The sequence below is a fragment of the Heterocephalus glaber genome, unplaced genomic scaffold (assembly GCF_053883595.1).
Source record: "Heterocephalus glaber isolate CG9 unplaced genomic scaffold, H.glaber_assembly_v1.0 deba00001608, whole genome shotgun sequence".
NCBI lineage: Eukaryota > Metazoa > Chordata > Mammalia > Rodentia > Bathyergidae > Heterocephalus > Heterocephalus glaber.
Genome location: NW_028258379.1, coordinates 14,744,772 through 14,764,511, shown reverse-complemented (window position 1 = coordinate 14,764,511; position 19,740 = coordinate 14,744,772). Strand labels below are relative to the sequence as shown.

The following is a 19,740-nucleotide window of genomic DNA, read 5'->3' as shown; positions in this document are numbered from 1 at the left end:
CAGGTGCTAAACATTTCTATCCTGTTTAATCATCACAACCACCCAGTTAGGCAGGCACTGTCATTTCCACTGCAGAGATGACAGGGTCAGGTTTCCAGGAGCACAGTGAGGCTCAGCTTAGATCTGCATGACCCCACAGTGCTTGTCCCTGAGCCAGACCGCCTCTCTGTGGAACTGGGACTGCTTTTCCAGCCTGGCAGTGTTCTCCCAGGCCCCGCCTATAGGTGGCAGAACTATCAGAGGGCTCTGAATAGTCTTGACTCTGAGGATCCTTGTGTTGACCTGGTTCTGGTGACCCCACAGGAGGAACGTCTGCGGGGGACAGTGCTGCCCAGGATGGACGACAGCAAACAGCACCAACCATTGTATCAAACGTGAGTGTCTCCTGGCCCATCCACCCCTCTTATCCTTGAGCTGGGCCAGGCTGAGGATGCCAGGACCTAGAACAAAAAGGTCTTCCCAGCCTGCCTCCTGAGATGCAGCCTGTCCCCAACTCCTCCACCTCCTCCATTGCAGAGGTGATGTGAAACGGAAGAGAGAAAATTTTAAAATGCCTCTAACTGGATACAGCTTCTCAAAGCAAATCCCTGCTCATGTTTTAAAAGTTTGCTGCATTCCCTCCTGCTGTCTGACTGTGTTAGGGTCCTGTGTGGGCCCACAAATGCTTACAGTCAGTACACTGGCCCCAGAGCCTGGCTGTTCCACATCTCCAAGGCCACCATTCGTGTTGTGTGCTGTAGGACTCACCTCTGCCCTGGCCCCTGGCCTCTGTCACACACTCCCCTGAGATGAGCAGCTGAGGCTCTGATACTAAGTCTGGAACAGGCTTTCCTTGGACTGCTCCAAAGCTTGAAAGGTTGGCTCAAATGAGGAGAAAGAGAGTGGTCCTCTTAGATGGAGACCAAGGAGTGAGGTAGGAAGAGCCATGATCTCCATTCCTGAGTCTTCTACTGATGATAGACAGAGCTCAAACCTCCCATGAATGGTGTCAGAGGCAGTAACAACAGTGACAGGAGCCAGTGCCTGGGCAGTAGTCACTTTGTGCAGCGTGCACTTTACATATCCTGTAGGGCAGGAAGTGCCCCTGTCTACTTGGTGGATGAGGAAACTGAGGAACAGAGAGGTAACTTGCTCAAGGTCCCATGGCCAGGTAAGGGAAGAACTAGAACTTGAGCTCCAGGGTCCCCCTTCTTAATATCTATGCTCTGGTGCCAGGCATCTTGCCTTTTCTTTCTGGACCGCACTTTCTTCATCAGTGCACTGGGGATGGCAGTGTCCTGCTGCTGCTGCTAGCTGACAGCTGAATATGTGCTGTTACCCAGCACTGCAGACTCTTCACATGCACTGCCTGAATTAAACCTTCCGGTAATCCTATGATGCGAGTATTTACTTGTCATCCCCGCTTAGTGCTGAGGGAATTGGGTCTTTGGTTGGTTAGGAAGTTGGCCAAGGACACACTGCTGCAGTGCTGGACCCAGACTCCCAGACTCTTATTCTCTCCCAACACTAAGATGAGGGTGGACATTCCCTCAGGTGACATCAGCAACGAGGGCTTGAGGAAGCCCCTAGGATCTTTCTTCTTTGCAGCCCAGGGCCCCCCTTGGGTCCATGTCAGCTCCCCAGGCTCTGCTTGATTGTCCTCCTGTAGTCACCACTGCCTCTCCAAGCCCCAAGCCTGGCTGCAAAGCAGTCTCACCAGCTCCTCTACCTTTGTCCAGAATAATCGTCCTGGCCCTTCTCACACGAGGGCGTCACAGCTAACAGAGTGCATGGTGCTCTCAGCCTGGTGGATGCCTTCTCTAGTGCCTCTTGGGATGGTGATGAGAGGGACATGTGGTAGGGATGAGATGGTGTTGACCAAGCTCTGAGGTTCTGCCTCAAGCCTCACGGCCCTGACCCTTTGCGTATCTGCAGATGTAGCTCAGGCAGATTCTTGGGATGTTTTGAAGACCTCCAGATAAAGAAACCAAAACCCCCAAATCAAAAATAAACAAGCAAGCAGGTCTCACAGCCTTTCCTTTTCAGGAAAGGATCAGTCCTCTCTGGCTGTGGGCAGAGTTGGGGAGGAACACATGTCCTTCTTCTTTCCTCTTCTTCTTCCCCTTCCTCTTCCTCTTCCTGTTCTTCTCCCTCTCCCCCCCCCCCCTTCCCTTCCTCCTCCTCTTCCTCCTCCTTCTTCTCCTTCTTCTTTTTTTTTTTGTTTTTTTTTTTGGTACTAGGGATTGAACCCTGGGCAATGAGTTACATCCCCAGCTCTTTATTTTTATTTTGAGAAAGGGTCTTGCTAAGTTGCTAAGTTTCAAAGGCTGAGCTAGAACTTGGGTGATTCTTCTATCTCAGCATTCCACAGTGATAGGATTACAGGTGTGCAACACCACACTCAACTTCCTCATGCTTTTAAAGGTGAAGAAAGTGAGCCACAGAGAGGTAGTGACTTACTCAAGGTCACACAGCTTATGAAGGGAAATCTGAGACAAAATCAGGTCTGAGCTACTCTGCTGTGCAGAGAAGCCAGGGAAGGGGGTGGCCAGGTGGCTTTATGCTAGGCAGAAACCTTGGGGCTGGGACCTGCCACTGGTGCTTTTTGAAAGCACTCTAGTTGATTCTAGCTGTGAGTGAAGACCACTGAGAAGAGTTAGAGGTCCATTTCTGGGAGATCTGCTTTGGGGTCACTACTCATATCTAAGTGTTCCCAGGAAACCTAGGGATCCTATTAAAGAGCAGATTCTGATGCAGCAGGTCTGGGGTGGGGCTGAAGATTCTGTGTTTCAAACGGGCTCCCACAGGTGGCTCATGCTGTTGGGCTAAGGATCCAACTTTGAGAAGCAGGGTCCTGGGGATTCTGGAGGCCTTAGAAGGAAATTTGGAGTTGAAGGCAGGGAGGAGGTTGGTATGTTCTAGAGAGCTCAGCCTGTGCACTGTCCCTGGCTGATGGACAGTGTTACTGAGGTTTCAGTGAATCTGAAGCAGGAGACTTCACAGATAGGCTTCTTCCCAGCTGCCTGAGGGGACTTAGGCATGACCACAGCTGCCCCCTAGGCCTGGAGGCTCTTGGTTTCCTGACTTGCTTGAGATTTTCTAACATTCCTCTCTGCCAAACTGGTGTCTCAACACTGGAAAGTCAAGGCTGGGTGAGTCTGGAGATTGTTATAGAACCAGTGTGTGTGCACCCTCATGCCCCAGGAGGGTGCTACTCCAGGATGCCTCGACAGCCACCCGCTCCTCCATGACTTCCCTTCCCAGCGCTCTCACACTGCTGCCCCCCAGCGCCACCCTGGCTGGGACTAGCAGACTGGCGGCTCTCCTGGAGGGCGTTGCCAGGGCACCAGTCTTTCCTACATGAAGCCAGCTTGCCCACTGAAGGGCTGTGTACTAATTACCTAGTCCCTATGCTGTTTGCTCATTGCTATTTTGCTGCTCATGAGCCTAATGAGAACCACGTGGGCCATGGGGTGTTGGCCCTGGATGGCTGGGTCAGCACTCTGTAGAATGTGGGGGTCTTGGCTCCACACCCTGACAGCTGGCTCTTGTGTTTTCCCCAGGGGCTTCATATCTCCCTCTCTCCTCTTCCCAGCTGCCCTTCTGGTCAGGAATGTTCCTCATTCTGTCCTAGCAGTTTCACACATGGAGGGGTGCCTTCCCAGAGGGAAGACTCTCCTCTGGCCTCCCAGATGCCTGTGGGCCCAACCCACTGCCCAGGTGCAAGAGGCCTGGCCCTGGCTTGGTCATCCCCTAGCCCGGCCCTCTCTCCACCTCTCACAGAACCAGTCTAGCTCCCTGCTGGCCCCACTCTCTCCTCCCTGCCCCATCACTGGCCCTCAGGGAGCTGCTGCATCAGCAGGTGTCCCTTGTGGGGTTCCCACCTCCTCCCTCCACTTTGGCAGGGTCTAGACCTGGGCCATTGTCTCCTCCTCTGGTCTTGGTATCTGCCTTTCTTTTTGAGGCCTTGCCAGCTCTCCCTTGTGATTTATGTGTTTATGTATTTGTGGAAGCAGCTGGCTGGGGCCTGCTCTGCCCACTGAGCTGAAGGAAACGACTGTCGGGTGTGGGGTGACAGTGTCTTGTTTATAGATGCTGCTTTTGGAAGACTCTCCAGTCTTCCCAGACTGGCTCACCCCTGTCTCCACCCCAACTGGGGAAGGGGATGTGAGGATTCCCCAGCCTTCTCATTTTCTCTCAGCCTCAATGCACAGGGGCTGGGATGCTCTGAAGGGGGTGAAGAATAGGGTCCCTGCAGCTGTTGAGGGGGTCTATCTCAGGCTCCCCACCCAAGCAGCTAGGCTCAAGTTAAGAGCATGTGCTTTGGATTCTGGCACCAGATCCGGAGAGATATGTATTTGAATCCCAGCCCAGTGTTCTTAGGCAAGTGACTGGCTCTCTTTTAGCCATGGAGCCTCAGCCATAAAATGGATATGACCATCTATAAAGAGCTGTCTTTGAGGATAATGATGCTAACATCATGTTTCAGGTGCTATTCTAAACTCTGTATAATTTTTTAATCCTTACCATGATGCTATTGCTAGATTGGATTTTCTCCCCATTTGCAGGTGAGGCTGGCTATTTGTCCAAGCCTTGCAGCAGCAGAGGCTGGATGTGAATCCAGTAGCCCGGCTCCAGAGTGCAAGACCTCATCTCCTTTGCAGCCTTGAACATGGCTGGTTTAGCTTGTATTTAAATGTTCAATCTGGGAGATCATGTTGGACTGCCTGGGTTTAAATGTCAGCTTCACCACTTAGTGTCTATGTGACTATGGACAAGTTGCTTATGCTCTCTGTGTCTCCGTTTCCTCTTCTGTAACCAAAGCTCTAAGGGACAAATGAGGTAACTTAGGTCAAGTGTTTAGTTCAAAGCCTGGTATGTTCTATGTGCTCTTTACATGTTTGGCCTTGATTTTGAAGGCAGGGACTGTCTCACTGTCCCCCCAGCAATGCAGTATGGCAGGTGCAGGGTAAAGGTTCACCAAGAAGAGACTGAATGTGACCAGGCCTGGTGGGACACACCTGGAATCCTAGCAATCTAGAAAGCTGAGACAGGAGGGTTGCAAATTCAAGCCCATCCTGGGCAATTTAGTAACTTGGTGAGACCCTGTCTCAAAATAAAAAGTTAAAAGGGGACGGGGGATGTAGTTGAGTGGGAAGAGCCTGGGTTCAATCCCTAGTACCACTAAATAAACAAATAAGCAAAGGACTGAAAGATACAGGGCCTATCTGAGAGGTCCCTTTTTGCTGCCCAAGGCTTATCAGCCCTGCTAGAAACTCCCCACAGGGATCAGAAGCTCATGCCTGCTTGGTCCAGAGCCTTTCTTATGTGGTGGCCACTGGAACTGGGCCTCATCTCAATCCTACAAGGACCTTATTTCTACTGATCTGAGTTCCTCTTGGCTTCCCTAGGGGAGGTTGCCTGGCCCCATCCATGCTAACCTTGTTAATGAACCCATCTCTGAGGGGAAGACTGGCAAGTGGCTAAGACCCAACTTTGGAGCCAGATTGCCTGGCTTCAAATCCTTGCTCTATCACTGAATAGCATCATGATCATGAGTGATCTAGGCTTCAGTTTCCCCATATGTCAATCAAGGGTGAGAAGAGTATCCACAGTAATTATAAAATTCTACACATGAAGCAGTTAGCCCAGGGCCTTCCTATGGAAAGTGCTTAACAAGCCTTAGGAAAAAGGGTCAGGGCAGGGTGATTTTCATGTTTTTTACTAACTAGTTAGAATTGCCTAGAGCCAGAGGCTTGAGCATGTGGGTACCTCTGCATGGACCATGCTATAGGACTCAAGAGTTGGCAGGGAATGGTGGAGAGGAAGGCTGAGAGTAATTTATGGTCTCAGTGGAGACACAACTAATAAAGTGCAGTCCCAGCAAGATACCATGTAAATCTTCCTGGTGAACAGATGAACGTCCCCCTGAGGCTCTTTGCCAAGTGGAGTATTTAGGAAATGTCCTTGACCAGAAGCTTCCTGAAGCCAGGTGTTGGTTCCTCTGGCACCAGTGGAGTGTCTGGCCTTCTTTATACAGTGGCCTATGTCCTCTCTATGTGGTTGGTACATACTTGTTAAAGTGGCCAACAGATCACACAGGTGACCTGGTAATTTCCTTCCTCCATCCCCAGCCATCTCTTCTCAGTATCCTTGCTGGCTTCTTCTCTATCCAACATCTTAAGGCTGACTTTCCCCAAGACTTTCTAAATCCCCTATTCCAAAGAGGGGGCCATGGGATCAAGCCTAGCATAAATGGCCACCCATTATTGCGCATTATTATAGGCACCATGTCAGATGATCAGCATGCAGCGATAATATTAATGCCCAATACTTATCTGCTAGGATGCACTAAACACTGTAATCTTTCAACCCTAGAGTGGCCACTATGCTACTCTGTGTTCTGCTCTCCTCTTCTCTCCCTCTCTCCCTGACTGCTGCTTCTCTTCTATCCGCTACTAAATATTAGGTTTCCCAGGACTTAGTCCTGGGTTCTCTTCTTTTCTTTCTCACTGCACTGATACTGAAATGATCTACTGACTTCTTACAGATGAAAACTTTGTCTCTGGGCTAGATGTACATACATTTTCAGCCAAACTTCTCTCCCAACCTCCAGGCTCCTGTGGCTTATGATGCCTCCCAAACAGCCCAACCCCAACTTGAATTTGTGATTTCCCTGCTTTCGACCCAACTCCCCATCCAGGTCTTGTCTGCCCTGTGAAATGGCATCCCCAGCCACCTGGGCCACCCAGGATACTGTCCTCTGGCTCAGTCTTTCGGGCACCTGGGACACCAATCCCTCACCAAGCCCTGTTTGGCTGACTTTCCAGTTCCTTTGTGAATGTGTCTGTGTCTCTCTGCTGCCCCTGCTGCCTCTCTCACAGTCTCTTGGCTTCCCTCCCTGCCAGCCCTGGATGCATCCACTGGTCTCCTGCTGCAGAACGCCTCAGAACAGTCTAGCTCTAAGCCCGAGTGCTCCGTACTCACCCATCCATCATGGATTAATCCATGTACTCACCATCCATCCATCTGGATTCATCACAGAATCCAACCTATATTCCTGGAATGTGCCCCCTCCAGACCATGCACATGCTACCCTTTCCCTTCCTGCATTCCCTCCTCTCTGTGTAGCTGGCCCCTTGTCATCTTTCCAGTCTCTGCCTCAAACATCTCTCCTCTAAGAGGCTGCCTGAAGCTACTCTGTCAAGATCTGCTCCCACACCAGCCTTATTATTCTGGAGCTGGGCCCCTTGACTGTCACCCCTATGGCTCACATCACCGTATCTGTTCTACTTCTTTGTTTACTTATGTAATGATGGTCCCTCTGGCTAAGTTGGATGCTCCATGAAAAAAAGGACGGTATCTGTCTGGTTTACCACCCTGGCAAGTAGTAAATACTGAGTCCATGGTCACCTGCTAGATAAACATAAGAGGCTCATAAAAGAATAGAACTGGTCCAGGGTCACATGGTTAGAATCCAAACATTATCTGATAGCAAGGCCACATGCCTCTGGTGCTTCTGCTCTTCTATAGCTGAGTAGCAAGTGTTCCTTCCTGACATTCCTGGGGCCTGGGCCTAGAGCTGGAGCCCAGGGGTGGATGGCTCCATGTCAGCCACAGAACTATCTTCCATGTCCCAGCAAAAGAGTCATCTGAGGCTCATCCATCATGGTGGCTGTCCCAGGTCCCCATCCCACCCTCTCTTACTTCCACAGGTCCCTCTGGCTCCAAGGCCTCCCAAACCTGCCTCTCCCACACAAGTCTTCAAGGCTATAGGGATGGATGTGCCAGAGGTCTCTCTCCTCATGCCTACTGGAACTGGTAGGAATTAGGACTGCTCTCTGCCCCAGACCCTGGCCCTCGGCCCCTAAATGGCCCAGCATTGCAGCATTTGTTAATGCAATTAACAGGGCGGTCCAGGCTGGGAGGCTAGGGCCAAGGTCTGACTCACACGTCCCCTTCCTCCCCTCCGGCTGCCAAACAGTAGAGGCCCACTTGGCTTTCGAGACGGCGTCTGCAGAGAGTGCACCGGGGACCAAGAACGGCATCTTTCTCTCATTAGAGGCTTTTATGTGAGCACAACTGCTATTTTGGAGCTGGGCGTTTGGCTGGCTGCTGAGCCCCTGTGCTGTTTCCAACAGTCCTGAGCAGCGGCCCAGCACAGCTGTGTGGAAGTGAGGTGAAACCCTGAGGCCCTGACTTCTCCACAGCCTGGGGGCTCAGACCAGAGGCCAGGACCTGGGGGAGATGACTCCTGGACAGGACTTTTTCGTGCAGGGTCCCTTGTGAGTCCTGAGGTGTATGTGAGCCAGACAGGGATTCTTGGGGTTCTCTGCTATCAGGGTCCCCTTCCTGTGGAAATCAAAGGTCATGGTTATGGAGTTACAGCTTGGGGCCACGGGTGGACACCACAGTGAGCAAGTTTTAGAGATAAACTGAGAGTCTCCAGGTGCGGTCTCAGATGAGGTACCCAGGTAGAGGCTGAGGGAAGTATTCTGGATGGCTGGAAGTTGCCAGTTCAGCAAAGACCTCTTCGTAAGAAAGAGATTAGGTATCTCAGGGGAGAGGTCATTAGTGTCCCAGGACACAGATGTTTGGAAAGGTGGAGGTTTAACCTGAGGGCCAGCTCAGTGTCAGGTGTGGAGGCAGGGCCTCAAGTCTGTCCTGGAGCTGAGATTCCTCTCCCTGACAGAGGGTGGCACTGGAAAATTTGGAGGAAAGGAAAGGTTTATGACAGTGGCTCGTCTCATGGGTCAGATGGAGGGAGAAGATGTCTTGGGACTCGGGAGAGGAAGCGGATGACAGACACCCTGCCTGATAGTAGAGTATGGCGGGCGGCGGGGCGGCGGGGTGGGGGTGGGGGGATTGGCTGTACTCAACGCTGGAAAGCAGCCCCTGCCACTGCATTGTCTCCCTAACCAGGGCCTTGACATCACCTTTCCCTGGAAAAAAGGTCATGGCAGAGAAGTGCAGAAGCCACCTTGCCTCTGTTTTTTTGGTTTGTTTTAAGTTTTGCAGGGTGTTCACTAGAATTTTCTGTGATGATGAAAATACTCTGTATCTTGCTGTCCCATGTGGTAGCTATGAATTACATGTGGCTATTAAGCACTTGAAATGTGGCTAGTGATGCTGAGGAGCTGAGTTTTACACTTTATTTCATTTTAATTTAAATAGCCACCTATAGCTCAAGGCTGCAGTACCAGATTGTGTTGAACAGCACAGTTTCAGAGGTTACAAAGTATGTCCACATCCAGGATCTTGTTGGTGACTTAGGACAACTTTTTGAGACAGGAGTTTCCAGCCCCATTTTATGGATGAGCCAACCGATGAGGCATCTCGGTGAGATGAGATGTATCCAAGCTCATGGAGCTGGGATGTGGCTGAGCTGGCAATCAGTCAAATCGGCCTGGCCTCCCACCCTGTATTCTTTCTGCTACCAAGTTTGTTGATCACCAGAGGCTCTGAGCAGATGGCAGTAGCAGCTTCCATGGCAGGAGCTTTTTCTGGACCCTCCCAGCCCCACCTACCCAATCTGAGTTTGATCTCCTCCCAAACATAGGGGTTTTGTGTGGAAAATCTGAGCATATCTCTGCTGGACTGCTCTGGAGCGAGTGAAGGTAGAAGGGTCACAGCCAAGAAGGTGAGGGTGTTGGGAACAATGCCTTCCATTTCTTGCTTTCAAAGCAATTTTAGGAGTTCTTCTCTTCCTCCCTTTCTTGGCATCCTGTTAACTCCATAGAGCTAAACTCTACACATCTCCAATGCTCAGTGGAGAAGACAGGGGCAGGAGAGGTTGGAGAAGGCAGGGTTCCTTCCGGAAGAGCCCAAGTGATGAATAGCTGCAGACTGGTGTTAGCAAATGGGCAAAGGGAGGATGGGTGACAGTGTAGACTTCTGAGGATGCAGTCATCTGGCAGAGAGGGGCTGGGATGCATTCTTCCTAGTGAAGATCAACTCCTGGAGGCCCAAACATGGACACCATGGCATCATGCTGATGGCCCTCACCGACACTCAACCAATGAAGACTCATTAGGCTCATGTGACTCATGCTGGCCTGATTCCTGGATTATAAGGCGTGATCTCTACTCTTCACGAAATATCGGGGGATGAAGGCTTCTTGGCCTACCATGGATGGAGGCTGTCTCCTTCATAATCCCACGGCATAATCCCACAGCATAATCCCACTGCTGGGCTCTCAGCATCAACCTCTTTGCTTTGTGCAGCAGCCCCTCCCCTGGTGATACTGAAATGGCCAGTTTCTTTTTGATGCTCAAATTTTGAAATCTGTGCTTATATGACATAATATTGTTTTGCTTCAGGCTCCTTTAGACAAAAGGACACACAACCCTTCTTGTCCTTCCCTCCCTCCTAAGTGCTGTCCCTTCCTTCCTTCCTTCCTTTTTTCCTTCCTTCCTCCCTCCTTTTTTCCCTCCCTCCCTCTCTCTCTTTCTTTTTTTCTCTTTGCAGTGATATTAGGGATTGAACCCAGGGCCTTCACACTGAGCTACATCTCCATCCTCTTTTTAAAGGTTTTATTTTGAGAAAGGGTCTTGCTAAGTTGTGCAGGTTGGACTTGAATTTGTGATTCTCCAGCCTCAGACTCCCAGAATGCTGGGATTATAGGCATGTGCCTCCATGCCCAGCACAATGTCAATTTTATGCAGTAAAATATATTTTAAAAGTCTGAAGTACCAATGTACAGTGGCCAGCTATTCATTTTTCCAAGTGAGGATGCTCAAGTAAAAAAAAAATAGCTACCATATGTCATCACCTTTAAGAACATTTTAACTCTCTTTCCTCCCAAAAGACACTCTTTACATGGGAAAAATACTATTACAAAAAAATCAGGATATTGAATTGATTTTCTTTATTTTATGGCAAAACAGTAAAAATTGTCAGACTATTCCTTGTCTTACGCAGTTGGAGCCATCCTTGTGGGCCAATTGGGGGTGGCTTTTTGGAGGAGTGGAGAGAGAAGTGAAGAGTTTACATTCCAATTCCATAAGGCATATGCTCAGCCTGGAATAAAATGTGTAAGCACTTCAGTGATGAAGCCAGGAGCCCTGCATCTTGCTGAGACTTGTGAAAAACACACAAAACCAGACACAGGTAACACCGGTGAGAGCTGGTTCAAACTTCTGAAAGTCCAAAACTTGGAGGATCTGCCTTTCCATGGCTGCCAGCTACATCGTTGATTTGGAAAGATTACCTTCCCAAATGGGTATTTCCCCACCAGGACGTCTGACTGGTTTAGAAGCCTTTTAGAACTTTTATTTATTTCTATGACAGATATATATATAAAACACTCTATCCATAGTTTTCCCTTGAGCTGTTCATTGTGCCAACCAAAGTCCACACTGAGGACCAAATTCCCTGCTGGGCCAGGGCCTTCCCTGGGCATTCAGAAAGGTCTTGCTCATGTCTGTGCCTGCCCCTCCCAGTCTGCCTGAGGGAGGTGATCACTAATATCAGTGGGAGTTATTAGCAAATGAGGCAGGACCAGGACTGAGCGGGTCAGAGTTAGGCACAGGGCTCAGCTGGCAGGGCTGGGGGTCGGAGGTTTCCAGAGAATGAGGGAAAAGATCTTACTGATAAAGCCAAGGATGAGCCATGCTTGGAGCTGAGGAGGGGAAGGCAGAATCTAGCCTGTTTTCTACTAAAAAGATGACCCTTCTCTCACCCATGCTGGTGGAAGGGTGTGTCTGCTCAGGCCTTCCCTTGCTTCTCCCCTCTAAAACAATGCCAAGGCCAAGACCTATCCTGGGCACACCTGCCTTCTCCAGTGTTCATGAGCCCAGCTTTGACTGCTGACTGGGCCCCAGCTGGCTGTATCTCTGGTGGTGGTAACAACAGCCCAGCAGGTGGTCAGATAGAGGGTAAGTCTGCTTAGGCGCAAGGAATGATGGCCAGGCAATAGATACTAATCCTGCATGGTGGATTAGGGGAAGCGCTCTGGTTACAATGATCTCCTTACCTGGGGGCTTAGGGAAAATGCTCTGGCCTTGGGATCCAGCTTGCAGTTGGACTCCTACAGTGAGAGCTGCCATTTGCCCATGTCTGCTGGCTAGGTGGGCTGGCCCTTGGGCATGCTTGATGGGCACAAGCCCAACCTACTCAACCTTTGTGTCCTGGTCAGCACTGCCCCTTCTATGGAGACTTCCCTGACTTTCTCTATTCCCTGACTAGCCTGAGTTAGAGGCTCTGGTGAATACAGCACTCATCCTGTGAACTGTGTGTCCTGTTTTCTATGTGGTAGAGACACTATCACAAGCTAGAGAGTGTGCCAAGAATGATCATTGAATGGATGCATGAGCTGGTTCCCTTGCCATCTAAAATTTACTGTGTGGGCTTTGGAGAGGTAAGGGGTTCTGGGTTTCATGGGGTTCTAGGGTTTCTACCACCAGGCCTGAGTGAGATGTGTAGATTCCCAGTGCAAAGCTACCGAGAGCACATTTGGTGGCTAACTTGAAGCCAATGAATCTTTTTTTGTTTCATCATCAGCTCCAGGACAAGGGTCAGAGATGGTAGCCAGGAAGAGCCATACTGGCTCTGCTGGGAGTCAATGGGAGTACAGATAGCCCGTTGACTGTGTTGTTTAATCAAACAGACCTGGATTTGAATCCTAGCTCCACTCTCTGTCATCTGGGTGACCTTAACCTAATCTCTTCACCTCTCTGAGCTTCAGAGGCATTATCTATAAAACGGGAATCATAATCACACTTGTTGCATAGGCTTGTTGTGAGGATAACATGAGGTTACAGTGTAAGGCACTGTCCCTTGTGTATTGTCAGAACTCAGTGGTCAGGACATTCCATCATGGAAAGATAATGGTTGTGTTAGTGTTAGGAATGTGCTAAGAGCTAAAGGTACAAAGAGATGTAAGGACAACCACTGCTCTCCAAGGGCAGGCCATACGAGTGGGGACATTGAGACATACACGGAAAGCCCACTGTACAGATGGTGGCACCTTGGAGATGGCCAGTGGGTGGTGTGCACAGTAAGAGCTTTTCCTTGTTCACAGGGGGAGCAGTTGGTGAGTGGAGGGTCCTCGAGGGAAGTAGCCTTGAGGGAATGATAGCACTTAGGTAAGTGGACAGGATGGGGAAAATGTTCCAGAGAGGGGACACAGCACAAGTGATGGCAGAAAGAAGAAAGAGCAGAGGCCACTTTGGGCAGCAGGCTGACTTAGAAAGTTGTTAGGGTTAGTTTCAGGAATGTCTTCAGTGCTGGTATTCCTCCAGTGCTAGAGTTATGGACTTGTATCCTGATGGCAACCGGGGAGCCACTGAGGGTCTCTAAGGGGGAGGTGACATGGGCCAGGTGGAATTTTTAGGTGATTTGACCAGAACAGCCTCTGGTTTGAATTCTAGTACTCCTCCCAGAAAGGAGAGTTCAGCCAACAAAAACCCAGACGAAACCCTGTCTGGCCAAGGGTGCCTGGTATTTTCACAAATAAACTTCAAATGACAGGCAGCAAGGTTGGAGTATTTGTTCCAGGACTCTTTCTTGCTGCCCTTGAATGACCTTGCCTATTCCTCTCTCCTCGACCAGACCCCAGCTTCCCTGATCCCCTGAGCCTCCAGGGCTTTGTGCTTGCCTAGCCTTCTGCCTGAGAGTTTGTCTGAACATTTCCAGTCCACCCTATTTGTACCACTCCCATCTCACTCTTCAGAGAGGGCCCTGACCACCCCATCTGGACGGACCTGGAACCCTGTGTCACTCTGGTTAATTATCTTTTTTTTTTTTTTTTTTTTGGTACCAGGGATCGAACTCGGGTCCTTGCACTTGCAAGGCAAGCCACGGAACCACTGAGCTAAATCCCCGGCCCTCTGGTTAACTATCTTCATAGCCCTTGGTATTGGACAATACTGTAACATACTATTTTCTTGCTTCCTTTTGATCTCCCTTGCTGGACTGCAAGCCCCATGAAGGTGGACGTTGTCCTCACTCCCTATAACTCGGGAGGGCTCAACAACTATTTACTGAGTGTATGAATAACAGGTCAGGGAGACAATGGTTTTAGAGGGCACAGTATGAACCAGACCATGGGAGGTCCTGGGAGGAGGGCTGGCAGGGCTCTGCATTCCAGTGTGGTCTCTGCATGTGACTCTTCCTTGGCCGCTGATCACTAGGTGTAGCTCTAGACTCTGCAAGGTGGTGAAGGGCAGTGAGAAGAGAAGTCATGGCCTGGAGGTCTGGTGGCTGATGTGCAATGCTGGCTTGGGGGAAGGGGCCCAGTTTCAGCCCCATTTTGTTCCCCAGGGCCAGAAGGTAGACTCATCCTAGGCAGGAGTTCCACCTTGTTGGGGTGGGTAGGGGATTGACAGAAAGTGCTTCTGGAAGAGGAAGGCAAAGAGAGACTGTCATGCTGAAGGTAACTTTGGGAGGTCCTTAGAGTCCCCCAGCCACTTCTGCCCACCCCTCATGATGCAAGAGGAAACTGAGGCTGAGGTCAGGGTCATGCAGATCATGAGTAACAGAAAAACCCAACAACTCAAACCTGACTTTCAGGCTAATGTTGAACCCTTTTCCATAAAAGACATTCATTCATTCATTCATTCATTCAGTATTTATTGATAATCTACTCTCTGACAGTATGATTCTAAGTGCTGGGGCTACCAAAGGGCACAAAATTAAATGCCTTTCATGGGGTTTCCAGCCCCTTAGAGTGGACATTTAAGTATAAATATGCGGGTAGGCAATTCACTTCCCCTTCAGATATTCTGCTGGAAGTGCTGTGTGAGCCCACAGCTCTGGTTATTCCATCTTGTACTTTGTCCAAAATCAAAGGCAGACTTATCCCAGAGGACTGTGGGTGGTGGGGAGAGAGAAATGGGCCCAGGGAATCTTCTGGGGCCAGGAGTTTGCCTTCCTACTTGAAGGAGGGGCCAGAAAGCACTCAGTCCTTTCTCAGGGTCAGGAAGCTCTTCTGATGGGAGAATGTCTGGCAGCCCACAGCCTCTGACACAGCTGTCAGCCTCTCTCCCTGTCTCCTCAGCCGTGTGTCAGCCACCCTGCCAGAATCGTGGCTCCTGCAGCCGGCCCCAGCTCTGCATCTGCCGCTCTGGCTTCCGAGGGACTCGCTGTGAGGAGGTCATTCCTGAGGAGGAATTTGATCCCCAGAACTCCAGGCTGGCCCCCCGACGCTCGGCTGAGAGGGGACCCAACCTCCGCAGGAGCAGCATGGCCAGAGAAGGCCCTGTGGCCAGAACACAGCCACTGGTGCCACAGCTGTCACCAGCCAGGTAAGTCCTTTCCTCAGTGGGATCCTTGGGTCCGGGGCTCCATCTCTGTCAGGAGGGACTTCTTCCTTAGGACTGTGGGGAAGACAGGCATTGTCTTTCCTCTGTCCTCCCCATTCTCCTCCCCTACCCTCTCCCTTCAGGGCTATGGGGCAGGGGAGCAGGGGTTGAGGTTGGCAGGGCCTTTGCCAGACTGTATAGGGTGTGTGAGCGGGTGAAGTCTTTCTCCTCCAGTGGCCAGAAGAAAGCTGAGGGGAGCGTGTTCCTGCCTCAGAGTCTCTTGGTTTCAGTCCTGGCTTTGCCACTTCCTAGGTGGATGACATGGGCAAGTTACTTACCTCTCTGTGTCTCTGATTGTTCATCAGTCAGGAGGGGACAGCGCTAATAGCTACATCACAGAATTGTTGTGAGGATTAAGTTAGTTAATATAAGAAAAGTGCTTAGAACAGGGCTTGGTGCACATGTAAGCTCTTAATAAATGCTCTTCCTCCTCTTCCTCCTTCTCCTCACCTGATATGAGGGCAGGCATTTGGAAGGCTCCTCCTCAGAGCCCCCTCCATTCACTCATCACCCAGCCCCTCTCCTTGGAGGGGAAGAAAAGAGGTATGTGGGGGAAGGGAGCAGAATAAAAGTAGACAAGGGAGCTTTCATGGGCAGGAGTCCCTAGCCTGCTTGCCAGCCAATCTGGCTAGACTTTTTCTAGTTCAGGACAGGAAATCTGAACTTTGTAAACTGGTCCCTTTCTAGGGGTTGTGTTTTGCTTTGGGATTTTTACGTTGATTTTTCCATTTGCTTCTACTTAGGAAGTTCTTCCTGAAATGTTGCAACCTTGTCTTGCTGAACTAAGGGGAAAAAGGATTTGGCCTCTCCAAAGACAAGAAAACTGGAGAGGAAATTGATCTTGAGGATATGTCCTTAGCAGGAAAGACCAGGAGAGACATTGAGTTGGAGGGCAAGGGAGGAGAGGAGGTGGAGTTGTCTAGCAGTTCTGAAAGAGTGGGGCAGGGAGACCAGGGTCCTGGTAAGGTGGGGATCCAAGATCTTGAGCACCCAAGCAGGGCAGCTAGGAGCAGAAAGAAAGGAAGAAAGGACTCCTATCGAGGCCGAAGGAGCTCCAAGGTCAAAGCCAGAAGAGCCAAGCCCTGTGGCTGAGCCTGGGAATGCTGGGGCAAAAACAGAGAGCAGAGCCAAGGGCCCAGGTAGACAGCAGGGACAGCAGAGCCAATGGACAGAGGTAGGTGGGCCTGGGGTGAGGGCCATCCAGGGGCAGGTTGGGTGCACTGTCCTTCCAGTTGGGCTTTCCCTCTGGAAGTCTCTTTTGGCTTGTGGGATTTCCTCATTCTATATAATACATTGATCCTGTGGATGTTCGTGTTGCTTGGCAACTCACTCTGACCCTTGCACCCAATTCAGAACCATTTGATACCCCTACCCAATATTCCAGCTCATCTCATTCCTCCTTTTTCTTCAAGGCCCAGTTTACTTCCCACAAAAAGCCTCCTCTGATTCTGTCCACCCTGCTCTCTGGCCCCTGTAGCACTTTCTTGCTGGTGTGCGCTGTGTTGGGAGGGTCTCTGTCCTGCATATGGGCCTGGGCTTTGTGGGCTGTGCCCTGGGTGGTGGTGACTCCCTCCCTTCCACAGTGCCTGGCTCGAAGAAGGTGCTCAGTTCATATTTGCTCTCTGACACCCACTGAAAACTGCAGTTAGCCTGACAAAGGGCCCACTTGGCATTGAATACTCATCCTGTACCTGGAACCCCAGGATGCCACCCCATATACTGCTGAGGGGACTGGAGAAGGCAAGGCCCTGCTGATTCCCAGACAGGCACTTCATGCTCCCTTCAGGAACCACTTCTCACTGTGGGTGGGGTCTGTTCATTTGCTGCCTCAACCAGGAGTTCTCTGAAGAAGGACAGTGTCCTGCTTGTTCATGTACGAGTCCCTGCATCTAACACAATGCTTGGCACATAGGTGCCCAACCATTGTAAGCTGAATGGATAAATAATGGCTCCTAGATGAGGAGTGTGAGCTGTGAGCCTTCAATCCCCCAGGGATTGCAAGAGACAACGGAGGGCTAAGGTCCTGGGTGAGGTTTCTGGCCAGCAGTGGGGCTGATCTCTGACTTCCACAGGCTTCCTGGCCAGAGGCTACTGTGATGTTCTTAATGAACTGCAGCCTCCAGGCCAGCCCAGTCCCTCTCTGCCCTGGGGCCACCATGCCATGAAATCTGGGAAAGTCCAAGCCGCCACTGTTGGCCCAGCTGTGTTTTGCTTTGGGAGGCCAAGTCCTACATGCCTGGTGATGTCAGACATTTCCTGTGAGCTTGGCCAGGTTTCCCAAGCAGCCGCTCCTTCCTGATAGCAACTTGGACAGGGTTTGAGTGTCCAGACACCGGGGTGACATGATGTAGTGGACACGTTAGGAGTGGGAAGTGGGTACAAGATGTCTGGAGAAGGGAGATGCTGTGGGGACCGGTGATGGCCAGAAGCCTCCTTCAGAAAAGCCCTGGGTAGAGGCCAAGAGCCATGTCCCAGAGGCAGACAAGAGGGAGCAGCCGGGAAAGTCTTGGGCATCAGGCAGAACGTCCTCCAGGCCAGATGTGGATTGATTTGTCCAGCAGGCTGCAGGGGCCTGGACCCTCCCTCGAGCTGCAGGTCCAGACTTCTTTCCCAGGGGGGAGCAGAGGGCATAACTCACCGGGGGAGCAACAGTGAGGCAGCTGGGCAAGGGTCTTGAGAGATCATAATGGGACTGGTTACAGGAATCAGGGACCCAGCAGGCTATGGAAAACTGTGGAGTACACAAGTGTGCACCCACTGCAGAAATGTCCTGGGAAGTTGTCAACATGCAGCTTCTGGTCAGCAGGTCTGGACGAGCATCTCTCACGTAGGAGAGGCTGATGCTGCTGACCCATGGACCACATTTTCAGTACTAAGGGCTAGAGCCTGGGGTTTAGATTCAGATCGTCCCAGGTTTCCAGTCTAGATTTACCACTCCTCAGCTGTGTGGCATTAGGGTCACATCTTAACCTCTCTGAGCCACTAGTCTCTACCCAAAGGGATTACAGGGAGGATTAAATACGCTCATGTGAGTAGAGCTCTTTGTAAGGTGTGGTAGCGACTGGCAAGTGGGTTCTACTTTCCATGAGGACTTGGGTGGAGGGGAGGGAATGGGAATGAACACTCACACACTTATGCTCCACAACTGTTCTGGGAGAAGTCAGAGTCCAGATCCCAGCCTCAGCGGAGTCATGACTAGCAGGTGCAACAGCAGCACCAGTAGTGGCTTTAGCTGACTCAGGGTATGGTCACTGCCAGGACTGTTGGCACCAGCTCCTGGGAGGTGGCTGAGGGGAGGTATCAAGAATGTGAGGGCCCTCTATTGAGTTTACTTCTCAGCCAGACCTGGGGTCCTCGAGGCTGAGCCCTGGGGACATCCTAAGCAGGCATGGCCAATATATGGGCAACAGGAACCCAGAGGATGTGCTGAGCAAGGCAGCTGTCATGGTTAGGGGTGTCTGGGGAGTGACGACCCCAGAGTGGTGGCTCCTGGCAGGCTGTCCCCTAAGAAGCAGCTAGGATCTGCCTTCTTTTTACTGTCCAGTCTGTCCTTCTCTTCTGCACACCCACTTCTGAATACCTTCACTATATTCATTCTCTTTAGCTGCCAGAACAAATTATTGCAAAGTTAGCAGTTTCAAACAGCACAGATTTGTTAGCATGCAGTTCCATAGGTCAGACAGCTGACCTAGATCTCAGCAGGATGTAATCAAGATGCCTGTGGGCTGGAGAATTCATGTCCATGCTCTTTCAGGTGGTTGGCAGATTTCGGTTCCTTGCAGTTGCAGGACTGAGATCTGTTTACTTGCTGGCTGTTGCTTGAAGTCTGTTCCTATCATCTAGAAGCCATGCCCATGCCTTGTTTTGTGGTCACCTCCCTCACTTTTGAAGCTGCCAAGAGCAGGTGTGCTTTTCAAGTGTGCACCTCCCTTCTGCCTGGCCCATCCGCTCTGTCTCATTTGTTCTCTTGCCTTCCTCTTCTGCACTGAAAAGCCCTTATGATGACATTGGGCCCACTTAGAGAATGCAGGACAATCTCCTTGTTTTAAAGTCAGCTGACTAGCAATCTGTGTGTGTGTGTGTGTGTGTGTGTGTGTGTGTGTGTGTGTGTTACTGGGGGCTAGGGGTTGAACCCAAGGCCTTCTCACTGAGAGGCTAGGCTTAACCTTGCAGTCCACCTACTTCACCCCTCTAGATTGCTGGGATTACAGGTGTAATTATTGGCAATCCTAACTGCACCTGTATTAGAATGAAATCTTTTGCCACTTCATGTAACATAGTCACTTGATCTTAGCCAAAAGGCTGAGAAGCGATCATGTGACATATTCAGTGATGAAACTAACACCAAGAGATGGAGATCTTGAGGGACCAAACACACCCACTCTCTTCAACCTACACCAGCCAGGACCCTCTGTCCGAAGTGTGATAGTTTCCTTTTATCAAAGGTTTACCACAAGGG

The 19,740-nt window shown here is 50.7% G+C and overlaps 1 protein-coding gene across 5 annotated transcripts in view; it reads left to right on the top strand.

The window, feature by feature from the left end:
• Positions 1–19,740, top strand: part of Ltbp2 (latent transforming growth factor beta binding protein 2) — a 104,050-nt gene that overhangs the window by 7,145 nt on the left and 77,165 nt on the right. For all 5 annotated transcript variants that reach the window (XM_087195399.1, XM_087195400.1, XM_087195398.1 and 2 more), the window contains exons 2-3: positions 304–374; positions 14,978–15,224. In XM_087195399.1, the coding sequence (XP_087051525.1) occupies positions 304–374; positions 14,978–15,224 (318 nt within the window). The remainder of the gene's footprint in view (positions 1–303; positions 375–14,977; positions 15,225–19,740) is intronic.